This window comes from Callithrix jacchus, chromosome 5 (genome assembly GCF_049354715.1).
Source record: "Callithrix jacchus isolate 240 chromosome 5, calJac240_pri, whole genome shotgun sequence".
NCBI lineage: Eukaryota > Metazoa > Chordata > Mammalia > Primates > Cebidae > Callithrix > Callithrix jacchus.
In genome coordinates this window covers 138,425,662-138,448,534 of record NC_133506.1, presented here as the reverse complement: position 1 = coordinate 138,448,534, position 22,873 = coordinate 138,425,662, and the positions used below count along the sequence as shown (strand labels likewise).

The following is a 22,873-nucleotide window of genomic DNA, read 5'->3' as shown; positions in this document are numbered from 1 at the left end:
ATGGCATGGCATTTCTACTTCTAGGTCTATACCCAAAGGAAATGAAAACACACATCCACTCAAAAACGTGCACACAAATGTTCACAGCAGCATTATTACAATGATGAAAGGTAGAACAACCCAGGTGTCCATCCGCTGATGAAGAGGATAAAGCGTGGCGTGCAGCGCATTCACAAATTTACACACAGGACAAGGCTCTGCCACAAGAAGGCAGGAGGCAACTCCACCAGCTACAACATGGAGGAACTAAAACCATTACATGCAGGAGAAGAATTCAGACACCAGAGATCACACACTGCAGGTTCCACTTTCATGAAATGTCTACAAAAGACAAATTCACAGAGGCATGGTTGCCAGGGCAGGGTGCTGCGGAGAGTGGAGAGTGACAGCTCAAACACAGGATTTATTTCGGAGGCAATGAAAATGTGTCGAAATTAAATTATGGAGATGGTTGCACACCTCTGTAAATACATAGAAACCACTGAACTGTAGACTTAAAAGAATAAATTTTATAGCATGTAAATTAGATCTCAAAAAAGAGGTCTAAAAATTTAAAAACTCTAAAAAAAAATAAGCAGAAACATTAAAAAAAGAACTGCAGGCTCTAAAAGCTCTCCCCATACATCACAATGCCAAGTGCAAAGCTGTCACTTCAGATGCCACCACAGCTCTGCCCTGGGAAGGCACAAGGCCACCACATCTCAGTGTCTATTCTGGACAGACATCTGAATAGGCCCAGAGCCTCCCAGGGTGTGCAATGTCTGTGGTGAGGCCTCTGAGGATGGGCCCCCTCTACTCCCAGGGTGCGCAGTGTCTGTCGTGAGGCCTCTGAGGATGGGACCCCTCTAGTACCAGGGTGTGCAGTGTCTGTGGTGGGGCCTCTGAGGATGGGCTCCCTCTAGTCCCAGGGTGTGCAGTGTCTGTGGTGGGGCCTCTGAGGATGGGCCCCCTCTACTCCCAGGGTGTGCAGTGTCTGTGGTGGGGCCTCTGAGGATGGGCCCCCTCTAGTCCCGGGGTGTGCATTGTCTGTGGTGAGGCCTCTGAGGATGGGCCCCCTCTAGTCCTGGGCTGCACAGTGTCTGTGGTGGGGCCCTCTCAAGATGGGCCCCCTCTAGTCCCACGGTGTGCAGTGTCTGTGGTGGGGCCCTCTCAGGATGGGCCCCCTCTAGTCCCAGGGTGTGCAGTGTCTGTGGTGGGGCCTCTCAGGATGGGTCCCCTCTATTCCCGGGGTGTGCAGTGTCTGTGGTGGGGCCCTCTCAGGATGGGCCCCCTCTAGTCCCAGGGTGTGCAGTGTCTGTGCTGGGGCCTCTGAGGATGGGCCCCCTCTAGTCCCGGGGTGTGCAGTGTCTGTGGTGGGGCCCTCTCAGGATGGGTCTCCTCTACTCCCAGGGTGCGCAGTGTCTGTGGTGGGGCCCTCTCAGGATGGGTCCCTTCTACTCCCAGGGTGTGCAGTGTCTTTGGTGGGGCCCCCTCAGGATGGGTCCCCTCTACTCCAGAGTGTGCAGTGTCTGTGGTGAGGCCTCTTTAGATGGGCCCCCTTTAGTACCGGGGTGTGCAGTGTCTGTGGTGGGGCCTCTCAGGATAAGCCCCATCTATTCCCGGGGTGTGCAGTGTCTGTGGTGGGGCCTCTGAGGATAGGCCCCCTCTAGTCCCGGGGTGCGCAGTGTCTGAGGTGGGGCCCTCTCAGGATGGGCCCCCTTCTCTCCTATATAGACATCCATTCCTTCCTGCCCCCGGAGGGCACCACCAGCCACACCCAGGGACCCTCCCACCAAACACAGAGAGGGCTGTGTGAAGCCCCAGAACAACAGCTGGTCTGGGCAGTGCCTCTGCGCCCCCCGTGCCATGCCCTCTGTCCCCACCCCACTGCAGGCCACTGCAGAGCTCCCAGCCCTCCACCCCAGTTCCCACCCTGACTCCATGCTGGCCTTAGCCTTATCTCCAGGGAATACCGCATCACTTCGGGGGACCCAAGATGCTGCCGGGGTACCTGGTTCTACAACTCAAGCAGGTGCCACTGCATGTGTCCTTAAGGGGCAACCATGCCCCTCAAGAATGAAAACTGGTTCTGGGGAGTAAGAAAATCAGACATTACGATGATTCGTGGCCCTCCAAAACCGAGCACACAGCGTAACCTGTGGCATTAAAATTTCACACCAGAAAAACAAGGCAATCACGCAATGATGAAGGCCAATGTGAGAAAAAGGTGGACAGACTCCATTCTCAAACTCTTCTGTGCCTGCTCACGGCAGGGCTACACTGCAGAGCTGGGTTCAGACGAGAAGCCACAGCCTGCCACGGACAGCCTTGGCGACGCAACTGACCGTGCTTCAGTTACTCACCATCCACGAGTCGAGATGGCAGCAACAGGCCTCTCCTGCCCAGCTCCGCCAGCGCCAGACATCCCCCATGCCAGGCCTTGTCGGTCTCCTGGAAACTAAGAGCAACAAAGACTCTGAGATCAGAGCTCCCATGTCAGCTTTTGGTTCAAAGCCCACAGTGTAGCAAGGATAACAGGCTGGCAAGTCCACATCCTATGCCTGTGAGGCACACTAAAACCTGTTAGTAAGTTTCTAAAGTATCAAGGCTGGGCATGGTGGCGCATGCCTGTAATCCCAGCTACTCAGGAGGCTGAGGCAGGAGAATCGCTTGAACTTGGGAGGCAGAGGTTGCAGTGAGCTGAGATCACGCCACTGCCCTCCAGCCTGGGCAATGACATTGTCTCTAAAAAATAAAAAAAAAAAGATCAGTTGGCTGAAGAAATAACACACTGCGACTGAGTACAAAGACAGCAGCTGTGCTCCCCAGTGCCTCTCTTCAGATCTCCTGAGAGTAAGGAAAAGTCATGGTCAGTCCCCAAACAAAGAGACCGTCCTGTCGTGCCTTACCAGGTGGGATTCCCACCACAGCAGTGTGGCTCCAAGTACGGGCAACACCTGTGCTCCCAGGAAAAGAAATAAGACACTTCAGAGAAGTATGGCACTGAAAATAGCACATGAAGCATATGTCAGTAGAAGCGGGAGAAGGGAGACCTCCTTTAAATGACAAGCCACTGTTAGGCATCAAATTCAAAATTAATAACTAAAACAATGAATTGGCATTTCAAGATTTTTTACAGTATTTGAAATATGAACTTTTAACGAACTAATGCAATGCCAATAGATCAAGTCATAGTCATTTTATTTATTTATTTTTTTTTTTGAGACAGAGTTTCACTCTTGTTGCCCAGGCTGGAGTGCAATGGCACGATCTCAGCTCACCACAACCTCTGCCTCCCAGGTTTAAGCAATTCTCCTGCCTCAGCCTCCTGAGTAGCTAGGATTACAGGCATGCACCATTATGCCCAGCTAATTTTGTATTTTCAGTAGCAACGGGGTTTCTCCATGTTGGTCAGGCTGGTCTCAAACTTCCGACGTCATGTGATCCACCCGCCTCCGCTTCCCAAAGTGCTCGGATTACAGACGTGAGCCACCGTGCCCGGCCATATTTTATATTTAATAATTTCGCTGGGGTGGTTCAGAAGCTCTAATGAGGCTATGGCAAAAAACCAGCAAGTGACAGGGCTTTCACTCATTCTAATTAAATTGATTTAACAGTAAAGAAACATTTAGGAAAACCAACTAAACTGTCTGACCAGCTGGCAATCGACACACACAGGAATACTCAGGAAAATCGGCAAGTGCCTGTCACTGGCCGGCTGCCTCACCTCCTGCATGCCCGGCTGGAGGAGGGGCTGAGATGGACACCAGTTGCCCCTGGGAGCTCATCGTCACTGAGTGACTGGATGACAACTATACTCATTCTGAGTTCCAGATGTTTCATTGAGTGTCTGCCCAGAGGCTCAGTAAACCTGTGCATATCACATCAGCACTTGTGTCCTCTAGGGTTTTAATTGGAGAAAGATGCTTCACACTTTTCACAAAGAGTAACATCTGAATGAACTTGATAAAGTATCATTGTTACTGTGACTTAAATATACTAAAACAAATGCCTGTCAGGACAACGTCTACTTCTAATCAGATGTGTGTCCACTGTGGCACAGTGGCAAGGGCAGCACGGTTCAGCGGGCGCCGTCCACCCATAAGGCTGGCCCAAGGCACCCAACACCACCACAGCATGTGTCAAACCCGAGAGGGGACCTGTCCTTGGATGCCAGGGATGCAGGGGGAAGCCAGGCAGCCGGGGGCACATTCCTGCCCTCAGATCCAAGCCTGAGGCACTCCTGGTCTCAGGGGAGTGGAGAGAACGGAAAACTGTGGAAGCTGTGAGCAAGCTGGAGAGAGAGAGGGGGGGGGCAAAGAGTGTCACGGGGACATGGGTCTCAGATCATCAAGTGCAAGGGGAAAAGCACGAAACTAAAGTAAAATGACCTCAAAGATGCATTTGGTAGAACAGTGTGACAAGTAGTCACTATCTCTGTAAAACAAAATAAACAAGTTTAGCCAGGCACAGGGTTCACGCCTGTAGTCCCAGCACTTTAGGAGACCAAGGCAAGAGGAACATTTGAGGCCAGGAATTCAAGACCAGTCTGGGCAACATAGCAAGACCCCATCTCTACAAAAATAAAATAAAATAATTAGCCGGGCGTGGTTGTCCACACCTGGAGTCTTAGCCACTCAGAGGCTGAGACAGGAAGATCACTTGAGCCCAGGAGGCAGAGGCCGCAGTGAGCCATGATGGTCCCTGAGCACAGAGCAAGACCCCATCTCTAAATACGAAACAAGACAAGAAAACCTTTGTATCCATCTGGTCACACTTAAATCAGTCCCCAGAGGAATGAGAAACGGGTGCCTCCAGTCACCTGGGCGGGGAGGGTAGGCTCCAGGGTCTGGGGACTCTCTGTCTTCTTCCCTTCAGTTTGAATTCTGAATAAAAATATCGCCTAGTCAAAAACCTCAATGGAAGTTTAAAGCTGGAACAGAAAGGAACACATGTGGTGAGTCTCCTGCTGACACAAGCACAGCGTAATGCCGCGCCTCCCCGATGCCCTACACCAAGTGTCCAGAAGATGCTCTAGGCAAATCAAGTCAGCAGGATCCGCAGCCGGGCCCAGGCACAGGTTCAGTCGGTTTGCTCACAGAAGAACCCAATGGGGTTGGCAAAGACACACACACTACTCTCCCAGGCACCCTACTTCTGCCACAACTGGGGTCTGGTGCTACTCCCTGGGTCCTGGGTAATGCTGTAGGGCTGGTGATGGGACTGGGGAGAAGCCCCAGGTCCTGCATGAGTTGTGCACACTTAGGGAACAGCCACACCAGCCACACAGGTCCTGGACCCCTGGGGATGGATCCAGGGGTCCATTCACTGCATAACCTAGCCCGGGAATGGAGCAGGGAGTAAGTTAACCCTCCTGGGTGCTGGGTGTTCTTACGGTTAATGTATAATTAATGCCCTTTCTCCAGGCTGTTTCAGAAGAGGCTGGCAGCTCACCACATGTCCCAGGGAAGGACAAGACTGGAGCAGCCACCATACAGGGCTACAGGCCGCCCCACACCCAGCAAGTCCTGGCTTCCTGGTTCTTCAGACATCCTGCTCCGAGGCTGTGCCTTTTCATGCCACGGCCAACAACCACACACTGAGCACCCAGGGGAAGCGGAGACAGGTGCAGTCCAGAGCTGTATCCCATGAGGACTCAGGGCCACGGCCCTACGGCTACCTTGGGATGAAGGCCCTGAGAAGTCAAGAGTAAAAAGGCCATCCCGTCCCAGAACCTAGCTACAAAAACGGAATGAGCACAATAAAATAACAAAACTAAAGGTAAAAAGCACCTGAAGATTAAACCAGCCAGGACAAATGAAACTAGACCAAGACTGAGCTGGAGTAAGGAACACACAGTCAGGAGAGACTGCACGTGTGGGAGGAAGGATGGGAGGTGAGCTGAAGGAGACACTCCAGGCCTAAGGAACAGGCGGCCCAGCAGCCAGAAGAGAGGCCAAGTACAGACAGACACAGGTAGGCTCAGGGCCCACCTCAGAGCCCACCACACTGCCATAAAGGCCGCAGGTGAGGACATACACCCACCAAGCCCACCAGAACAGAGCTCCAGGGACATGCCTAAAACAAGGCAGGAGGTCACACACAGAGAAGCCGAGCACTTACCACCCCCCAACCCCTGCCTCCCATCAAGTAGTCACTGTTGAAACAGCTGCACACATGTGTTCCACTAGGAATGTTGCCACTGGGAGAATGTTTCTCATACAGGCTCACTGCTTTGAAAAGGATGACCCATATCTGACACACTGTTTTCTGTGCTCCTGAAATTGTTGCTGAGCAGGCTGGAGGCTAAATGCACAAGAAATCTGCTCCAGAAGGAAAACAAGACCTTGTGGGCTGCTGCGGCGCTGTCCCTGTGACTGACGGGCAGCAAGAGCCAGGGCCTCCGAAGTGCTGACACCACAGCGTTTTTTCCCCGGCACCTGGGCTAATGAGGGACAATCACACACCTTGGGTCCTGAGCATGCAGATGCCTTTTTCAACCCTCTGCTTCTCAAACTGGGGGAGACATTCACAAAAGCAGAAGGAATACTCCCTGGGAGGTCAGCACACAGGGCCAGAAACCCCAGGCCCTGCCGCCTGCACACCCCAGCCCACGCCCCTACCACACACAAGTCACATGGCCCCAAACCCCAGAACCCCCAGAAAGTCTGACAAAACAGACACAGCACAGCACTTGTGGCTGTCGAAACTCAACTTTTTTTTTTGAGACCAGGTCTCACTCTGCTGCCCAGGATGGAGTACAGCAGTGGCACCATCATGGCCTACTGAAGCCTCTAACTCCTGGCCTCAAGTGATCCTCCCACCTCAGCCTCCCAAGTAGCTGGGACCATATCCAGCTAATTTTTTAACTTTTTGGAGATAGAGCCTCACTTTGTTACCCAGGCTGGTCTCAAATTCACAGGCTCAAGCAGTCCTCCCACTTTGGCCTCCCAGAGCCTCCCATTTCGTTCAAAGGAAATGTAATTTCAAACTCAGGCCTCAGTCACACCAGCCTCACTTTAAGGTCTGGGGGACACAGATGGCTAACATGCAGGTGAGGGGCAGGCCAGGACATACACCCACAGAAAGCTCTCAGAGCAGCTCCAACCCATTCAACAGAGCATCTCATTTCAGAATAAACTCCTACACGGGTACACGTTTAAACTGACGTCTCTTTATCCTTAAGCTTTTTAAATAGAATGGAGTTTATAAAAGCGGCATACCAGAAGTAACAAGAGTTCTCATGTTTAACTTCAAAATGGTGGGAAAAAAAGAGCTTTTGGAGTTCTGACAAACAGCTCAACGAAAAGAAAGCGTGAAAGGATATAAGGAAAGCCAGGGCTTCCCAACTCAGAGTTGGGCCCACACACCTCCCTGCTCTTCTCACATACCTGAAGCAGTCCAGCACAGACCCAACTACGTCATCCGCCAGCGCTCGGGGAAGCCTGCCAGCCATCCTACCGATACTGAAAGAGAAACGCGGCAATCTGTCATGGGAACCAGCCTGTCGCCGAGGGCATGTGTGACATGTGTGACATGTGTGAATGCCCGAGCAACCATCCTTTCCTCCAGAGACCAGCAGAGAAGGGGCCAGCCTGTACCCTGCTCAGTGCCCCCTGGGTAAAATACGCTGGAGGATAAAGGAATGTGCACCCTGCTCGGAGCCCTGGTGGTAAAACACACTGGAGCAGACAGGAAGGAGCCTCCTCCCTGCTTGGAGCTCCTGTGGTAAAACACGCTGCAGGGTAAAGGAGCCTACACACGTCTGAAGCCAGGTAGATACAAAGGGGACAAGTGAGCACACATGGCACAGGGCAGGTCACTGTGTACAACTGTAACACAGACACTACCGGCCACCATGGTGGCTGAGGGCACCAAGGCAGCAGGTAAACACTGAGGGTTTCACCCTGACCCTCCCTACTGGAGCCGGGCTTTCTGTCTGCCACCCCAAATGCTGACTGTACAAGGTCCCATCAGGCCAAGTGACATGGGCTCATGGCCCCACAAGGAGGCTGCCTGGGGCCAGTTCACAGGGTCCAAGTCCCTGGAGACAGCCCCGTGGGGAAGGTCCCAGCCAGAGGCCTCCACAAAGGACCCTAGGAAGGCCCGCCCAGCCTCTAACTGTGTGGGCCCATCACACCAAACCAAACAAGGTTATGGGCTGAGAAGCCATCACCATGGAGAGCAACACAAAGGCCTGCATGAGCCACTGAAGCCCGATGGAGCTCCTCCCAGAGCTCATGGTATAGATGGACCCAGCACAGATGCACGGGACAGCAAAGGCAAAAACAGCCTTCCCGCCCCCCAAAACCTGCCAGCCTCTGCACCTGCCTCGTCTCCTCCACAGCAGGGACCCCCCCTGACACCTCAGCACCTGCCGGCCCCTGCACCTGCCTCGTCTCCTCCACAGCAGGGACCCCCCCTCAACACCTCAGCACCTGCCGGCCCCTGCACCTGCCTCATCTCCTCCACAGCAGGAGCCCCCCTGACACCTCAGCATCATGTGTATTGCTGTCCCTGCATAGCCCCGAGCCCAAGAAGCCACCAGCTCCTCCAGGCCAGGGCTCCACCAATTGTGCTCAAGGCCTGGCCCCGCTGGATCTGCCCCACGACCTCCCCGGAGACCCAGGCTGCACGTCAGCTCCCGCAGGTATGACAAGTGCTAGTGAAGGGTGAATGAGGGGCTGGTACCTGCTCACCCCACCAAAAAGGTCTCTTCCCTGAGCACCATCACTGTAGGAGCCATGACCCCATCTGTGGGGAATGATAGGTGGGGGCACAGGGATGAGGATGTGAGAAAAACAGGAACATTTAGAGGATAAACAGGCAAAGCCAGCCTGCTTGTGACCTGGCAGGGCCAGCCAGGGCAAGAGGATGGAGAAGCCTGGAGCTCTGCCTCGGGAACCATCTTCACCAACTCGTAAGGTGACACGCGTCAGTTAGAGGAAGCCACGCTGCGCTCCAAAACGCTTGGGAATCTCTATCTGTTGAATCGCATGTGAAGTTCTCCTGATTCCAAAGGCTTGACACAGTGGCCGAGGGCGGCCCACTCCCGAGGGTGCTCCTGCGGCTGCAACACCTACCCCTTGGCTGCAGACCACCGCACAACAGTGTCCTTGTCCTTCAGCCCGGCCAGCAGCTGCTCTGTAGGAAGAGGAAGGCGATGCATGGTGGTCCTAGTCTTCCCGCTGTAAGGTAACCCAGCCCATGCACTACTCAGTGCACACACTGAAGGGAATTACATTCAGAATAATATTAACGGGAAAAGAACATTTCCTTCTCTGTGTTTTCAGATAATCACATAAATCCACGTTCCTAAGTTCTCTGTTCCTACGAAGCAGCTCCACCCAATCAGAGCCCCCAGGTGAAGGCCAACATCAAGGGCCCCACCTAGGCCACGGGAATGGGACCAAGGAGGGCTAGGAAAAGCTTCCTAGAGAAAATCCCTGGCTGGCAGCTGCATGAAGACGTGCTCTCCTGGGGACCAGGCCTTGGTGACAGGCTGAACCTTAAGAAAAACCACACAGAAGCCTAGAGGATGTGAGAAGGGGGTCAGGTCACACAGTGAGGACCCTCCAAGCCTCAGCAGGGTGGAAACCAGGCCCAAGGGCACCAAGACCTGACGGAGAAGCTTGCTGAATGACTACAGGGGAGGGTGGAGGGACTGGAATGAGGGCAGAGGGGATTGCCTGCAGGGGATGGGAGACAGAGCGAGCCTGAGGCAGGCAGCAGACTCGGGGAAGGGGCAGACCCAGGACCCCACCTGGGACTCGGAGCCACCCAGCACAGATACGGGCACCCACCATACAACCTGGGAGGGCTCTGAGAAGCAAAGGTCAAGGGAAGAGCCAGAGTGCATGCTGGCTCAGGGCTGGCAACAGCGCCGCGGGTGCCCTGAGGGTCATGGTCGAGGTGGGGTGTGGACAACTCCAGGCAGAAACCGGCCCTGGAGGGAGCAGAGGGGATGTGAGCAGAGCGCGGCCCAGTACAGGCGGCAAGGCCCTGCCGGCCCATCAGGAAGCTGGGAGATACTGGGAGGATGGGGGCCTAACAAGGGAAGGGACAGGAGGAGGCCCTGCCTGGGGCCAGAGAAGACCTCATCCAACCCACCGCAAGAGGGTGGGGCAGTGTGGGGACAGAAGCCAGTCCCAGGATAGCCGCCTCAAGGGGCTCACTTTGTTTCTCAGGCTGGTCTCTGTGCAGCAGAGGCCCCACAGGAGGGGACAGGGCAGGGGATGGAGACCCCTTAGAAGTGCAACGTAGTTTAAGGGAGTTCGAAATGACTCCTGAGTTTAGGAGCTAAGCAGGGTTTAGGGGCCAAGGAGCCAAAGACCTGAGCCCCAGGGACCCCACCTCAATTTCCTGGGAGAACTGTTTCCCGCAGACACGCCCAGCCCCTGAGAGCAAGCAGGTCAGGAAGGTGGGGAGGCTCGGGAAGGTGGGGAGGCGGCGGGAAAAGGGGCTTCTATGGCACACAGGAAGAGACTGTCCATGGGCAGGAACAGGTAGGGTTCCAGAGCCAGAGGATAGGCAGTAGCCGTGCACTGGGCAAAGGGGACAGGGAAGGAGAAAGTGCAGTCCTGGAGCAGGTGGCGGGGGCAGGGGAATGACACAGCCCAACAATGCCCAAGACCTGAGGCCACGGCTTAGACCCCACACACCTATCACGCTCTCCACACCCTCTGGGACGTCATCTTCTTCATTGTCATCTGAGGTCAGGAGAGGCGGCTTCTGCTTCTGCTCACTCTGACCCTGAGTAAGGAGCTGCAGGTTTGCAGCCAAAGATCGGCAGCCACGTTGATACCTGTGCAGAGCAAAGCATTGTCAGATCAGCTCTGCAGCCCAAAACCTAACACACACTGTGTCCTGATGATTGAAATCAATAATTTAGTGTCACTCTGAATCTCAAAGGATGCCTGTGAAAATTCCACACACTTTACAGAGACTGGATAAGAAGGAAGAACCCCGAGGCACCACCATCAGCATGAACTGCCAGGAAGAGCCTAGTGTGAGCCACGAAGCAGGCCCCAATTCCAGAACATCCTCACCTGGTGTCCAGTTTTGATGATGAAAAGTCAGGAGAGAAAGCACAATGATAAGTACACAGACCACAGGACCAGCACCTTCCCTAGGGGCGCGCTCAGCCTTCAGGATGTGCTCTGCCTGACAGCCCCTTCCTGAATGGCCACCACTGCCACCACCCAGGCCACACATGGCCCCTTCATCACCAGGTACTGCATGTCACCCACCACCAGCTCCTACAGATCCTGCCTCCTGAATGCCCCTCAAAAGGCACCAATGTGTAGCCCTCTTCACACCCACTTGGGGCCTCTGCATCATCATCCCCCAGACACACCATGAAGAGGCCACAGCACAGGCCCTGGGACCTGGCTCACAGTCAGGCCTGCTCTACATCTACTTGCTGCATTACTCTGCACGGCTCCTGAGCCACTCCATGCCTCCACTTCCCCCTCAGTAAAATGGGAACGCAGTGCTACACAGGGTCTCCTCCGTAAAATGCAAAGGATTGCAGCGCTACACAAAGTCCCCTCCGTAAAATGGGAACGCAGTGCTATGCAGAGTCCCCTCTATAAAACGGGAACACAGTGCTACACAGAGTCCCCTCCGTAAAACAGGAAGGAACGCAGTTCTACGCAGAGTCCCCTCCGTAAAATGGGAATGCAGTGCTATGCAGAGTCTCCTCCATAAAATGTGAAGGAACGCAGTGCTAGGCAGTCCCGTCCGTAAAATGGGAACACAGTGCTACAAAGAGTCCCCTCCGTAAAATGGGAACGCAGTGCTACACAGAGTCTCCTCCGTAAAATGCAAAGGAACGCAGTGCTACGCAGAGTCCCCTCCATAAAATCAGAATGCAGTCTTAAGCAGAGAGCTGCTGTGAGGAGCAGTGAGAGGATGTGCAAAGCATGCAGCCCAGCTCCGCACTGAGCAAGGCCCCTGTGACACAGCCACTTCTGCCAAGGGTGAGCGCAGGGCAGGCAGCCTGGCTGTGGGCCCTGCTTACTGGGCCTCATGAAGAAAAGGCATCAGGTGAGAATTTGGGGCAGACTCCCAGAGGATAAACAACCTGGGCTTCAGAGGCCGAACCAGAACTCACACCCTGGTGTTGATGCCATCAACCTGCCTTGAATGACCCAGCCTAGGTCTCTGGGACTCAGTTTCCAAGTCTAGGAAACAGGGAGAGTCAGGGCAGTTTCCCAGATGGCCCCACGCCTCGCCTCCCAGCATTTCTCTCCATGGGGTGTGGCCTGGGCCCAGAGACCCCCTCCCCGAGAACAGAACACACAGAAGCCAGAGAGCTGCCTCCATCCAAAAGGCCGTGGCTTCCACCCACCTCTCTCAGCCTCCAATGAAGCCGGCTGCCACGCTGTGTGCTGCCCTGTGGAGGCGCCCACGTGGTAAGGACTTCGAAGGGATCCCAGCCAACAGCCCACAAGGCACCAGGTCCCAACGACAACCCATGAGGAGACTGGAAGCAGACCCTCCCCAACGCAGGCCTTGAGATGGCAGCGGCCCGGCCAGCGCCTTCAAGAAGCCCCAGAAAAGACCCTGACTGGAGACCTGGCTGAGCCACGTCCAGATCCCAGACCCACCCAAACTGAGGAAAAAGCACACTATTTAAGCTGCTAAGTTTAGGGGTGCACTGTCATGCAGAATAATTGAAATGTATGAGGAGAGTGTCATCAGCCATCACAGGACCATGGCAGACACCAAGCAAGACAATGCCCCAAAGGCAGGCGCACCCCAGCTCCCACTCTCCCCAACACCCCACAGGCAGACACACCCCAGCCCCCATTCTCCCCTAATGCCCTACAGGCAGGTGCACCCCAGCCCCCACTCTCCCCTAATACCCCATGGGCAGGTACATTCCAGCCCCCAGTATCCCCAACACCCCACGGGCAGGCACACCCCAGCCCCCACTCTCCCCTAACACCCCACGGACAAGCATACCCCAGCACCCACTCTCCCCTAACACCCCACAGGTGGGCGTACCCCAGCCCTAACTATCCCCAACATCCCACGGTCTGGTGCACCTCGGTCCCCACCCTCCCCTAACACCCCATGGGAGAAAGCACGCCAGCCTCCAGTCTCCCCTAACACCCCACGGGCAGGCACACCCCGGCCCCATCTCCCCAACACCCCACAGACAGGCGCACCCCAGCCCCCAGCCTCCCCAACACGCCACAGGCAGGAGCACCCCCGCCCCTGCTCTCCCCTAACACCCCCACGGGCGGAAACACCCCAGCCCCCAGTCTCCCCTAATACCCCATGGATGGGTATACCCCAGCCCCCAATGTCCCCAACACACCACAGGTGGGAGCACCCCAGCCCCCAGTCTCCCCTAACACCCCACAGGTGGGTGTATCCTGGCCCCTAGTCTCCCCTAACACCCCACAGGCGGGTACATCCTGGCCCCCACTCTCCCTTAACACCTCAGGGCTGGGTGTCACCTCACCTGCCACTGTTGTCACTGAGTGCAAAGCTCAGCTACCTCACAAAGACCAGACAACACCATGAAGACGACGACCTCAGGCTGCTGCTACACGTGCCCTCTCACCCTCAACAACGAGGAGACTCGGACAGAAAGCATCAAGCCACCGCCAGCTGGCAGGTGATGGCCACCAAGGCAGGGCTATACCCCCCTGCAAGGGGAAGCTGCAGGTACGCCACCTCACCTCCTCGCCGCAGGGGCACTTTCTAAACTGCAGCAAGAAACAGCCCAGAGGACAGCAGTCTTGATAGGTGGAAGGCTCCCATTTGAGGGAGAGGATGTTGAGGAGAAAGATGCTGCTGAGACAGAGGCCCAAAACTCTGCTCAAAAATTCACTTGGATCCCTGGGCACCTCAACATAAAGAAGCACAAGGCGAGACCCAGACACTCCTGTCAGAGAATGGCAGGGAGGCCAAGTGTTACGGAGAACAAACACAAGCCACAAAACACGCACGCACCACCTCCGAGCGATACGACACACATACACTGCCTCCAAGTGAAACAACACACATCCATCGCCTCCCAGCCACACAACACGCATACACTGCCTGAGACACACAACACACGTACACCGCCTCCCAGCCACACAACACACGTACACAGCCTCCGAGCCACTCAACACACATTCGCCAAAAGCACACAACACAAAAGCACACTATTTAAGCTGCTAAGTTTAGGGGTGCACTGTCATACAGAACAACTGGAATGTACGGAGAGAGTGTCATCAGCCATCACACCAGGGAGCCCACACCACATCCAACTGACACGACATACACATGCCGCCACGCCAGGGAGGCCACACTGACTCAGCCACACGAATCACACACGCTGCCCTCCTGTCACGCCAGCTGCACTTCTGCCAACAAAAAGATGCAATCAGAATATAAACAAAGAAAAACTATTCCTCTCAAAATCAGAAACACTTCTGGGATTAAATGAAAGAATGAAAGCAGAAGACACTTGTTACTGACGTGTCTTCTCTGCCATCACCACTGGACACAAAAGCCACAGCACTGGTCATGCCCACAGATGTTCACCCATGGCTTGGCCTGCCCTCCAGACAGTGCCGACTGTGTCCAGAATCACAGCACGTGGCCTCCAACACATGGCGCCCACCCCCACACAGTGACCACCCATCCCCCAACAGCAACCACCCACTCCATGGTGCCCGCCTCCCCACAGCACCCGCCCCAACAGCACCTGTCCCCAATGGCACCCCCACGCCACCATCCTCACAGTGCCTACCTCCATGCTGCCACCTTCGGCTTCAGGAAGGTCAGCCCCAGTCGCTGCACGAGCTTCACCCCCAGCTTCCGCAGCAGGATCTGGTTGCTCTCAGGGAGTCTGCAGCCATCGAGGCAGCTAAGGACGGTAGCAGCTGCAAACAAGAGCCGGACTCAGCGCAGGAAGGGCTGCAGGACCTTCTGACTGCACCACCTGCATCCCCGAAACCACAGCCAGCTCCTCGGGGATCTCGAGGCAGGAGACATCACCAAGACTCCCATCATCCCAAATGGTGAACTGAGAGCTGCTGGAGTTGAACCTACTCAACTTCCTTGCAGTAAAGCAACAGTGGTGGGTCAGGAGAGCAAGCGCCCAAAGGGCAGGGAGCCAACCTGAAGGGGGTCAGCATAATGCCAAGGCCTGACAGGCCACAGGCACACCACAGCCAGGGAAACTGCAGGCTACAGGGCACACTGCGGCCAGGGAGACCACACCGGACACAGAGCACGCTGAAGCCAGGGAGAACCATGGATCTCAGTGCGTGCTGCAGCTGGGGAGACCCTGCAGGCCATGGTGCATGCTGCAGCCTGGGAGACTATACAGGCCACGGGCACACTGCAGCAGGGGAGACTATGCAGGCCATGGGCATGCTACAGCGGGGGAGACCACGCAGGCCACAGGCACGCTGCAGTGGGGGAGACCACACAGGCCACGTGGCACAATGTAGCCAGGGAATCACACAAGCCACAGGGCATGCTGCAACCAGGGAGACCACGCAGGCCACGGGCAAACTACAGCCAGGGAACCACACAGGCCTCGAGGCACGCTGCAGCCAGGGAGACCCCGCAAGTCACGGGCATGCTGAAGCCAGAGAGAACACCCAGGCCACAGGCACCCTGCCGCCAGGGAGACCACCTAGGCCAATGGGGTTCCTATCGCTTGCTCTTTTTCTCAGGGCGAATCACTCAGCGTCATGCAGCAATGACACCAGCAAGACATGAGGCTGAGCCGAGGGGAGGCTCCAAGCAGCGCTGGGCACAGCATGAAAGGGAGAGCCTATGAGCAGGAGGTGTGGGGCGTAGGGAGACACCGAGCTCAGCCCAGGAGGACGGCCTTCCCAAGACAGACAAGGGCTGGGTGGAAGTGCATGGCGACTTCAGAGATGGGCTAGAGGTGAAATGGACAAGACTGCAACCAGCTGACCAAGGAGAAGAGAAAAGAAGAGAAGCTGAAGACAGAGCTGAGAGCTGGGTGAGGTGATGAAAGTCAAGGAGAAGGAGGAAGGGACAGCAGGGCAGTGACACAGCAGAAGGGTGGGGGCATCAGGGCAGACACAGAGCACAGGGGTGAGGGGCAGTGAGGGGGACAGAGCAGGGGGATGGGGGCACCAGGGCGGGGACCAGCAGGGGGATGGGGCATTGGGGTGGGGACACAGCAGTAAGGTGGGAGGGCTGGATCTGCAGAGCCCTTTGGGAAGCTCTGCCTTGAGGCTGCAATCGATAGAAAGGGAACATTCACCAGCTTTAGGTGCACCTGGTGCCACGTGTGGCCTCGGGCAGAGGTCCTTCCTGTTTAACTCACTCATGCTTGCCTATAGACCAGGCCAGCTATAAAAGCATCTGAGTAACTTCTCAGAAGGCTCACACCGTGGGCAAGACCAGCCTGGGTGACATGCACGACAGACCAAGAGGGAGCAGGTCTGCATTCACATCACCAAGGACGTTCCTCCTGCCGACGGGCCTGGCAACTGCTGCTGGCAGTCTCAGGTGTGGTGAGGACATGGCGGGGGTGTGTCTAAAGAACCCCATCTGCCAGAGATGCGTGGACGCGCACACAGGTGAGATACCCCGTGTCCCTGCATGAGGTGCAGGACAAAACAGGGGCCGCACACCAAAACTCGGACACTCTGGAGGGAGACACGGGGCCTGCACACCTTTCTCTCTCATTTATACATGTTTCAAATTTTCCAAAATGAAAACTTTTAAAAACAGAAAGTTATTCAAATCCGACATTTGGATAGCTTCTAAAACACAGAGGCTCTAAGAATCTTGTCTTTTTCCAGATGGTAAACCTCTGCAAGGAGAGAAGTAATGCCCTTGCTTTCACAAACTGAGACTCACTCTAAAATTAAGAGAATTGGGCCAGGCATGTCGCTAATGCCTTTAAGCTCAGCACTTTGGAAAGCCAAGGCAGGGCAGATCGCTTGAACCCAGGAGTTCAAGACCAGCCTGGACAACACAGCAAGATCCCATTACTACAAAAAAATACAAAATTAGCCGGGCATGGTAGTGTTCGCCTGCAGTCCCAGCCCCTGGGGAGGCTGAGATGGAAGGACAGCTTGAGCCCAGAAGGTCGAGGCTTCAGTGAGCCGTATCACGCCACTCCAGCCCGGGCAACAGAGGAAGACCCCGCCTCAAAAAAAAATAAGAGAATTAGGAAGAAGGAAAAAGGCACAAGAGGCCGTGGATATGGCTATCAGAGGAACATGGCTGCTACCCGGTCCCAAGAAGCCAGGTCCAACCTCAGATCATGACACAGGCCTTGCCCAGACCTCCCATACCAGACCTCAAGCAGCAATCCCTCCTTATCAACTGACTAGAAGAGCAGACCAAAGTCCAGTTATTAAAATCCACAATAGGCCATGTGCGGTGGCTCACGCCTGTAATCCCAACACTTTGGGAGGCTGAGGCAGGTAGATCACGAGGTCAGGAGATCAAGAACATCCTGATTAACATGGTGAAACCCCATCTCTACTAAAAATACAAACAATTGGCTGGGCATGGTGGCTCCGGCAGGATAATCACTTGAACCCAAGAGGTGGAGACTGCAGTGAGCCAAGATCGTGCCACTGCACTCCAGTCTCACTACAGCAACAGAGTGAGACTCCCTCTTAAAAAAAAAAAAAAAAAAAACCCCACAAAAAAAAAAATGACGTTTTCCAAATATACCAACATACAGTTCCCATAACTATGAATAAAACGTTAATGAGACTCTTGATTATATACAGGCAAACTTGCATCACAAATACACATACCTTCTCTTAAAAATAAACCTTACCATAGGGCAAACAGTCTTCACGTTTTCCATGTTTAAATATTTGTGCCTAAAAAAAAAAAGTTTAATGTTAAAAATACACTTACAAGTTTAAAACAAACACAAATTGTTAAAACAATTCATTATATCTTTTGGAAGTTTTATTGTAAACAATCACAACCTAGTAACAAAAAAAGTTTTTGTACACAATAAAGTAATTTTAAGAAACGAGCAAAGTCATCTCCTAAAAGTTCATCTGAAAATAGGCATGCAGGGCTGAGTCCAGTCCACTATGGAGGGCTGAGGCCGCTCCACCCCGTCATCAGTGGAATCACTGCAGTGCTGAGTCCAGTCCACTATGGAGGGCTGCGGCTGCTCTACCCGCCTCATCAGTGGAATCACTGCAGTGATGGAGTCCAGTCCACTATGGAGGGCTGAGGCCGTTCCACCCTCCTCATCAGTGGAATCACAGCAGTGATGGAGTCCAGTCCACCATGGAGGGCTGCAGCCGCTCCACCCCCCTCATCAGTGGAATCACTGCAGGGATAGAGTCCAGTCCACTACGGAGGGCTGCAGCTGCTCCACCCCCCTCATCAGCGGAATCACTGAAACGTGTCCAGGTTTAAGTTCAGGGCACTATTAGCCCGTAAAAAGGTTTTATAAAATTATCAGGATGGAGATAATAAGGAGACAAGGGATTAAAGTTACAGGCCAAACCACCTCACACAAGGGTCTCCAACAAATGAGAAAGGTGACCAGCTCAGCCCGTGTCTCAAACACAGGCCCAGCACTTGGTCCCCACAACACACACACACAGACATCATCACCTGGAATCCATCAGACCAAACAGGAATACCAGATTTTCTCTCAAACACAGGTTCTAACCCTCCTGAATTCTCAACCTGAGGTTTTACCTTCTGCTGTAAAGTCTGGAGGACAGATGCAAAGATTCACATAAATATCCAAGCCCCATAACCAAAGTATCCTAGAGCTGAGCCCTTCTAAGAAAAATCAAATCAATTTCCTTTCCTTCAGAAAACAGAATTTCACAGTCAAAATGAAAACTCTGTGTTTCAGACCATCTGCACCGCACACTGGCCCCAACCCCTCCCTGGGCCCTCACTGTCGCCCACCACATGGCAAAACGAAGAAGCAGCTGTGCCCACTGGGAGCTGCTCAGCCCAGTGAAGAGGCTTTCACTAAACACTGGCATCTTTTATTTGCATTAGGAACCCTGTAAACTGCCTGATCTTTTACTTACGTGTAGAACAGGCCAGGCTCAGTGGCTCACACCTGTAATCCCAGGTCAAGGTGGGCGGATCATGAGGTCAGGGGTTCAAGACCAGCCTAGCCAACATGGTAAAACCCCATCTCTACTAAAAATACAAAAATTAGCCAAGCATGATGGTGAGCCATGTAATCCCAGCTACTCGGGAGGCTGAGGCAGGAGAATCACTTCAGGCTGGGAGGCGGAGGTTGCAGGGAGCAAAGACATGCCATTGCACTCCAGCCTGGGCAACAAAGCAAGACTACATCTCAAAAATAAAAAAGAAAAAGTGTAGAATAGAAATGTCTTCTTAAAATAAGAGGGGACCAGGCACTGTGGCTCACGCCTGTGATCCCAGAATTCTGGGAGGCCGAGGCGGGCAGATCACCTGAGGTCCAGAGTTCAAGACCAGCCCAGCCAACATGGTGAAATCCCGTCTCTATTAAAAATAAAAAATTAGCCAGGTGGTGGCACGCGCCCATAGTCCCAGCTACTCAGGAGGCTGAGACAGGAGAATCGCTTGAACCCAGGAAGCAGAAAGGTTGAAGTGAGCTTAGATCGCGCCACTGCACTCCAGCCTGGGCGACAAAGTGAGACTGTCAAAAAAAAAAAAAGGAAGAGGGAACTTGGACTCTCTCCACTGAGCTGGCCGAGGGGCTCTCCTAAGGGCTGCTCAGAGAAGCAGTGAAGCCACATAGACCACCCGTCACCCCCATGGAACAGGTCCCACACCTCTGAGAAGGAGACATTGATTCTCCCTGTGAGGCAGAGCAGGGTCTCCCAGTCTCTCCTGGCGACTGGCTAGCATGTCACCCAGTCTCTCCTGCAAACAGGCCAGCCTGTCCCCCGGTCTCCCCTGGAAACAGGCCAGTGTGTCCCCCGGTCTCTCCTGGAAACAGGCCAGCGTGTCGCCTGGTCTCTCCTGGAAACAGGCCAGCATGTCCCCTGGTCTCTCCTGGAAACAGGCCAGTGTGTCCCCCAGTCTCTCCTGGCGACTGGCTAGCATGTCCCCCAGTCTCTCCTGCAAACAGTCCAGTGTGTCCCCTGGTCTCTCCTGGAAACAGGCCAGCATGTCCCCTGGTCTCTCCTGGCAACAGGCCAGCATGTCCCCTGGTCTCTCCTGCAAACAGGCCAGCGTGTCCCCCGGTCTCCCCCGGTGACGGGCTAGCATGTCCCCAGTCCTGCTCAGAGACGGGCTATCATGTCCCCCGATCTCTTCACTCCCGGTCTCCCCTGGTAATGGGCTAGCACGTCCCCCGGCCTCTCTGTCCCCTGGTCTCCCCTGGTGATGGGCTAGCAAGTCCCTCGGTCTCTCTTGGTGATGGGCTACCATGTCCCCCAATCTCTTCATCCCCTGGACTCTCCAGGAGATGGGTTAGCGTGTCCCCTGGTCTCTGGTCTTTCCTGGCAACAGGCTAGCCTGTCCCCAGTCCTGGTCAGAGACAGGCTAGCATGTCCCCTAGTCTCTCCATCCCCTGGTCTCTCTCCATCAACAGGCTGGCATGTGCCCCAGTCTCTCTTGGTGATAGGTTATTGTGTCCCCAGGTCTCACCATCTCCTGGTCTCTCTCCGCAACAGGCTAACATGTCCCCCGATCTCTCTCAGCAATAAGCTAATGCATCCCCCAGTCTCTCTCAGTGACGGCCTAGCGTGTCCCCTGGTCTCTCCAACCCCCATCCTCCCTGTCCCCTGGTCTCACTTGGCAACAGGCTAACACATCGCCTGGTCTCTCTCATTAAATAAAAAGAATCCAAGATACTGTGAAATGCCAAGAGTGCCCTCACACATGAACATTCTTTACTAAATTCTGCAAAGTGTACAACATTCTGAAAAGGAGACTAAGAGAAATGTGGTGAACTGGGCATGGTGGCTCACACCTATAATCCCAGCACTTTGGAAGGCCACGGCACGCGGATCTCGAGGTCAGGAGTTCAAGATCAGACTAGTCAACATGGTGAAACCCCATCTCTACTAAAAAATAGCTGGGCATGGTGGCTCATGCCTGTAATCCCAGCTACTTCGGAGGCTGAGGTAGGAGAACTGCTTGAACCAGGACCTGGGAGGTGGAGACTGCAGTACGCCGAGATCACACCACTGCACTCCAGCCTGGGCTACAGAGCAAGACTCCAACTCAAAATAAAATATACACACACACACACACACACAGTCGTGATGAGCTCTCAGGAAAGCAAGCATCATCTCTTGTAACTAGCCTGGATGCCCCACACCTGGGAATGCCCAGCCCAGCTCCTGATGTCCCCAGCCACACATAGGAGACAGCACCAAGACCAGGACTGGCCACCATCTGCAGTAACCAGCACCCATGTGTTTACAGGTCAAGGATTCTTTTTCTCCCCACACGTCTCTACGTTGGGCAGTTTCCAGCTGAATTACATAGGCAGCCCCTGGGCATCTGGCACACACAGAGAAAAGCCCCCAAAGTTACCCACTTTCCAGGCATGGACTCAGGAGGGCAGAAGGGATGACAGGGAAGGAAGAGTCAATGAAGACAGGGCTTTGTTTGCCTCCACTTACTTCCCCTAAAAGTAAGGCCATCTTTGCCTGAGAAAGTGTGCAGTGGCCAGTGCTCAGTGTGGCAGCGAGACGGGGAACCTGTCGGCAGGAAGACGCAGCCAGATACAGCACTCTAGTCATCCATGGTCTCGAGTGCTCATCAGCTAAGCTATAAAATGGGGCCATACCCCACTTTCATTGAAGCATAATGGGACCAACTTAAAACTACCTGCTGAAGAACATACCCTAGACAGAGGCAATTACACCCGGATTAGAGAAAAACACCCCACACAGTGATGAGGAAACACTGCCAGGTCTGTTTTTGTTGTTCCAGAAACTAGCACAGCGCAAGGTGCAAACAGAAGGAGTTTCTTAGCAATCATCCTCACCCGCCACGCCTTTCAATTTCGACCCACCCAAGCTGGCTTTTCTGCAACGTGCAAGCCAGCTTCCCCTCCTGGGGGCATGTTCTCCAAGCCCAGTAAATCACAGGCTGCCGAGCTATTTGGGAGCAAGCTCAGCCGCTGCCAAGCAGGAGATGCTGGTTTGAAGCTCCCTGGAGGCACTGCCAAATCTAGGCCAAGAAAAGCAACTCCACCCCAGGCCCTGGGAGAAGGGCCCCCACGCCACACCAGTTCAGGCTCGGCTCTTGCTGGTGACACGGGCTTCTGAGAAGTTGTGACTGTCGGACAGCACTGAGGCAGACGGCTGAGACCACGCTAGCTGCATCCCAGTGGGTCACCCCGGGGCCCCACCTAACTAGCCATACCAACTCCGCAGATGGGGAGGGGGAGACTCTTCCCCTTTCTGCCATCCTGAGTCCTGCTCCCACACCAAGACATGGCATCTTGGAGGGTTCGGGCTCAGCACACAGAGGGCAGCCATGTTCAAAGCCACTCCAAGGCACACCACACAGAGGGGCCAGAGGACAGGCACAGAAGATCATCTTTAACACCAAACAACCCATTCCAGGCTGGAGTTCCTTGAGAGCATAGCCCCAGGTCCTTCCTGTGCTGCAGCGAGCCTGTCAGAGCCAGGCCTTCCGTGGAAGGCAGTGACACCCACAATGGGCTGCAGCGTGGGAGCATGCAGGGGCTTCACAGAGGAACTCTGAGCAGCAGGGCAGGAAACAGCCTTCCCACCACACCACTACTGGAGCCCAGAAAAATCACAACTTCCAGTGCACATGCTGGCCTGCAAAAACAAAAGCCAGGGACATCTTAAAGAGCACCACTACGACCCCGAGAAAGAACAGAAGTTGCCATGGGGCAGGAGAGCACTCAGAAGAGAGGTTGCCCTGAATATGGCGGCCCAGGTGGGCCAGGCAGGGCCAGACCAGACGCACT

The 22,873-nt window shown here is 54.5% G+C and overlaps 1 protein-coding gene across 15 annotated transcripts in view; it reads right to left on the bottom strand.

Annotated features, from left to right (window-relative positions):
* TBCD (tubulin folding cofactor D) overlaps positions 1-22,873 on the bottom strand; it is a 196,256-nt gene that overhangs the window by 140,046 nt on the left and 33,337 nt on the right. For 10 of the 15 annotated variants that reach the window (XR_013536128.1, XM_035302257.3, XM_035302263.3 and 7 more), the window contains exons 8-13: positions 17,771-17,816; positions 14,735-14,867; positions 10,641-10,783; positions 9,063-9,123; positions 7,371-7,445; positions 2,343-2,437 (exon numbers count right to left, since the gene is read on the bottom strand). Coding sequence is in view for 14 of the 15 variants with exons in the window: in XM_035302257.3 (XP_035158148.3) it covers positions 2,343-2,437; positions 7,371-7,445; positions 9,063-9,123; positions 10,641-10,783; positions 14,735-14,867; positions 17,771-17,816 (553 nt within the window). In the remaining variant the exon portion in view is untranslated. The remainder of the gene's footprint in view (positions 1-2,342; positions 2,438-7,370; positions 7,446-9,062; positions 9,124-10,640; positions 10,784-14,734; positions 14,868-17,770; positions 17,817-22,873) is intronic. The other 5 variants (XM_035302262.3, XM_035302269.3, XM_078375064.1 and 2 more) reach the window with 2 other exon arrangements.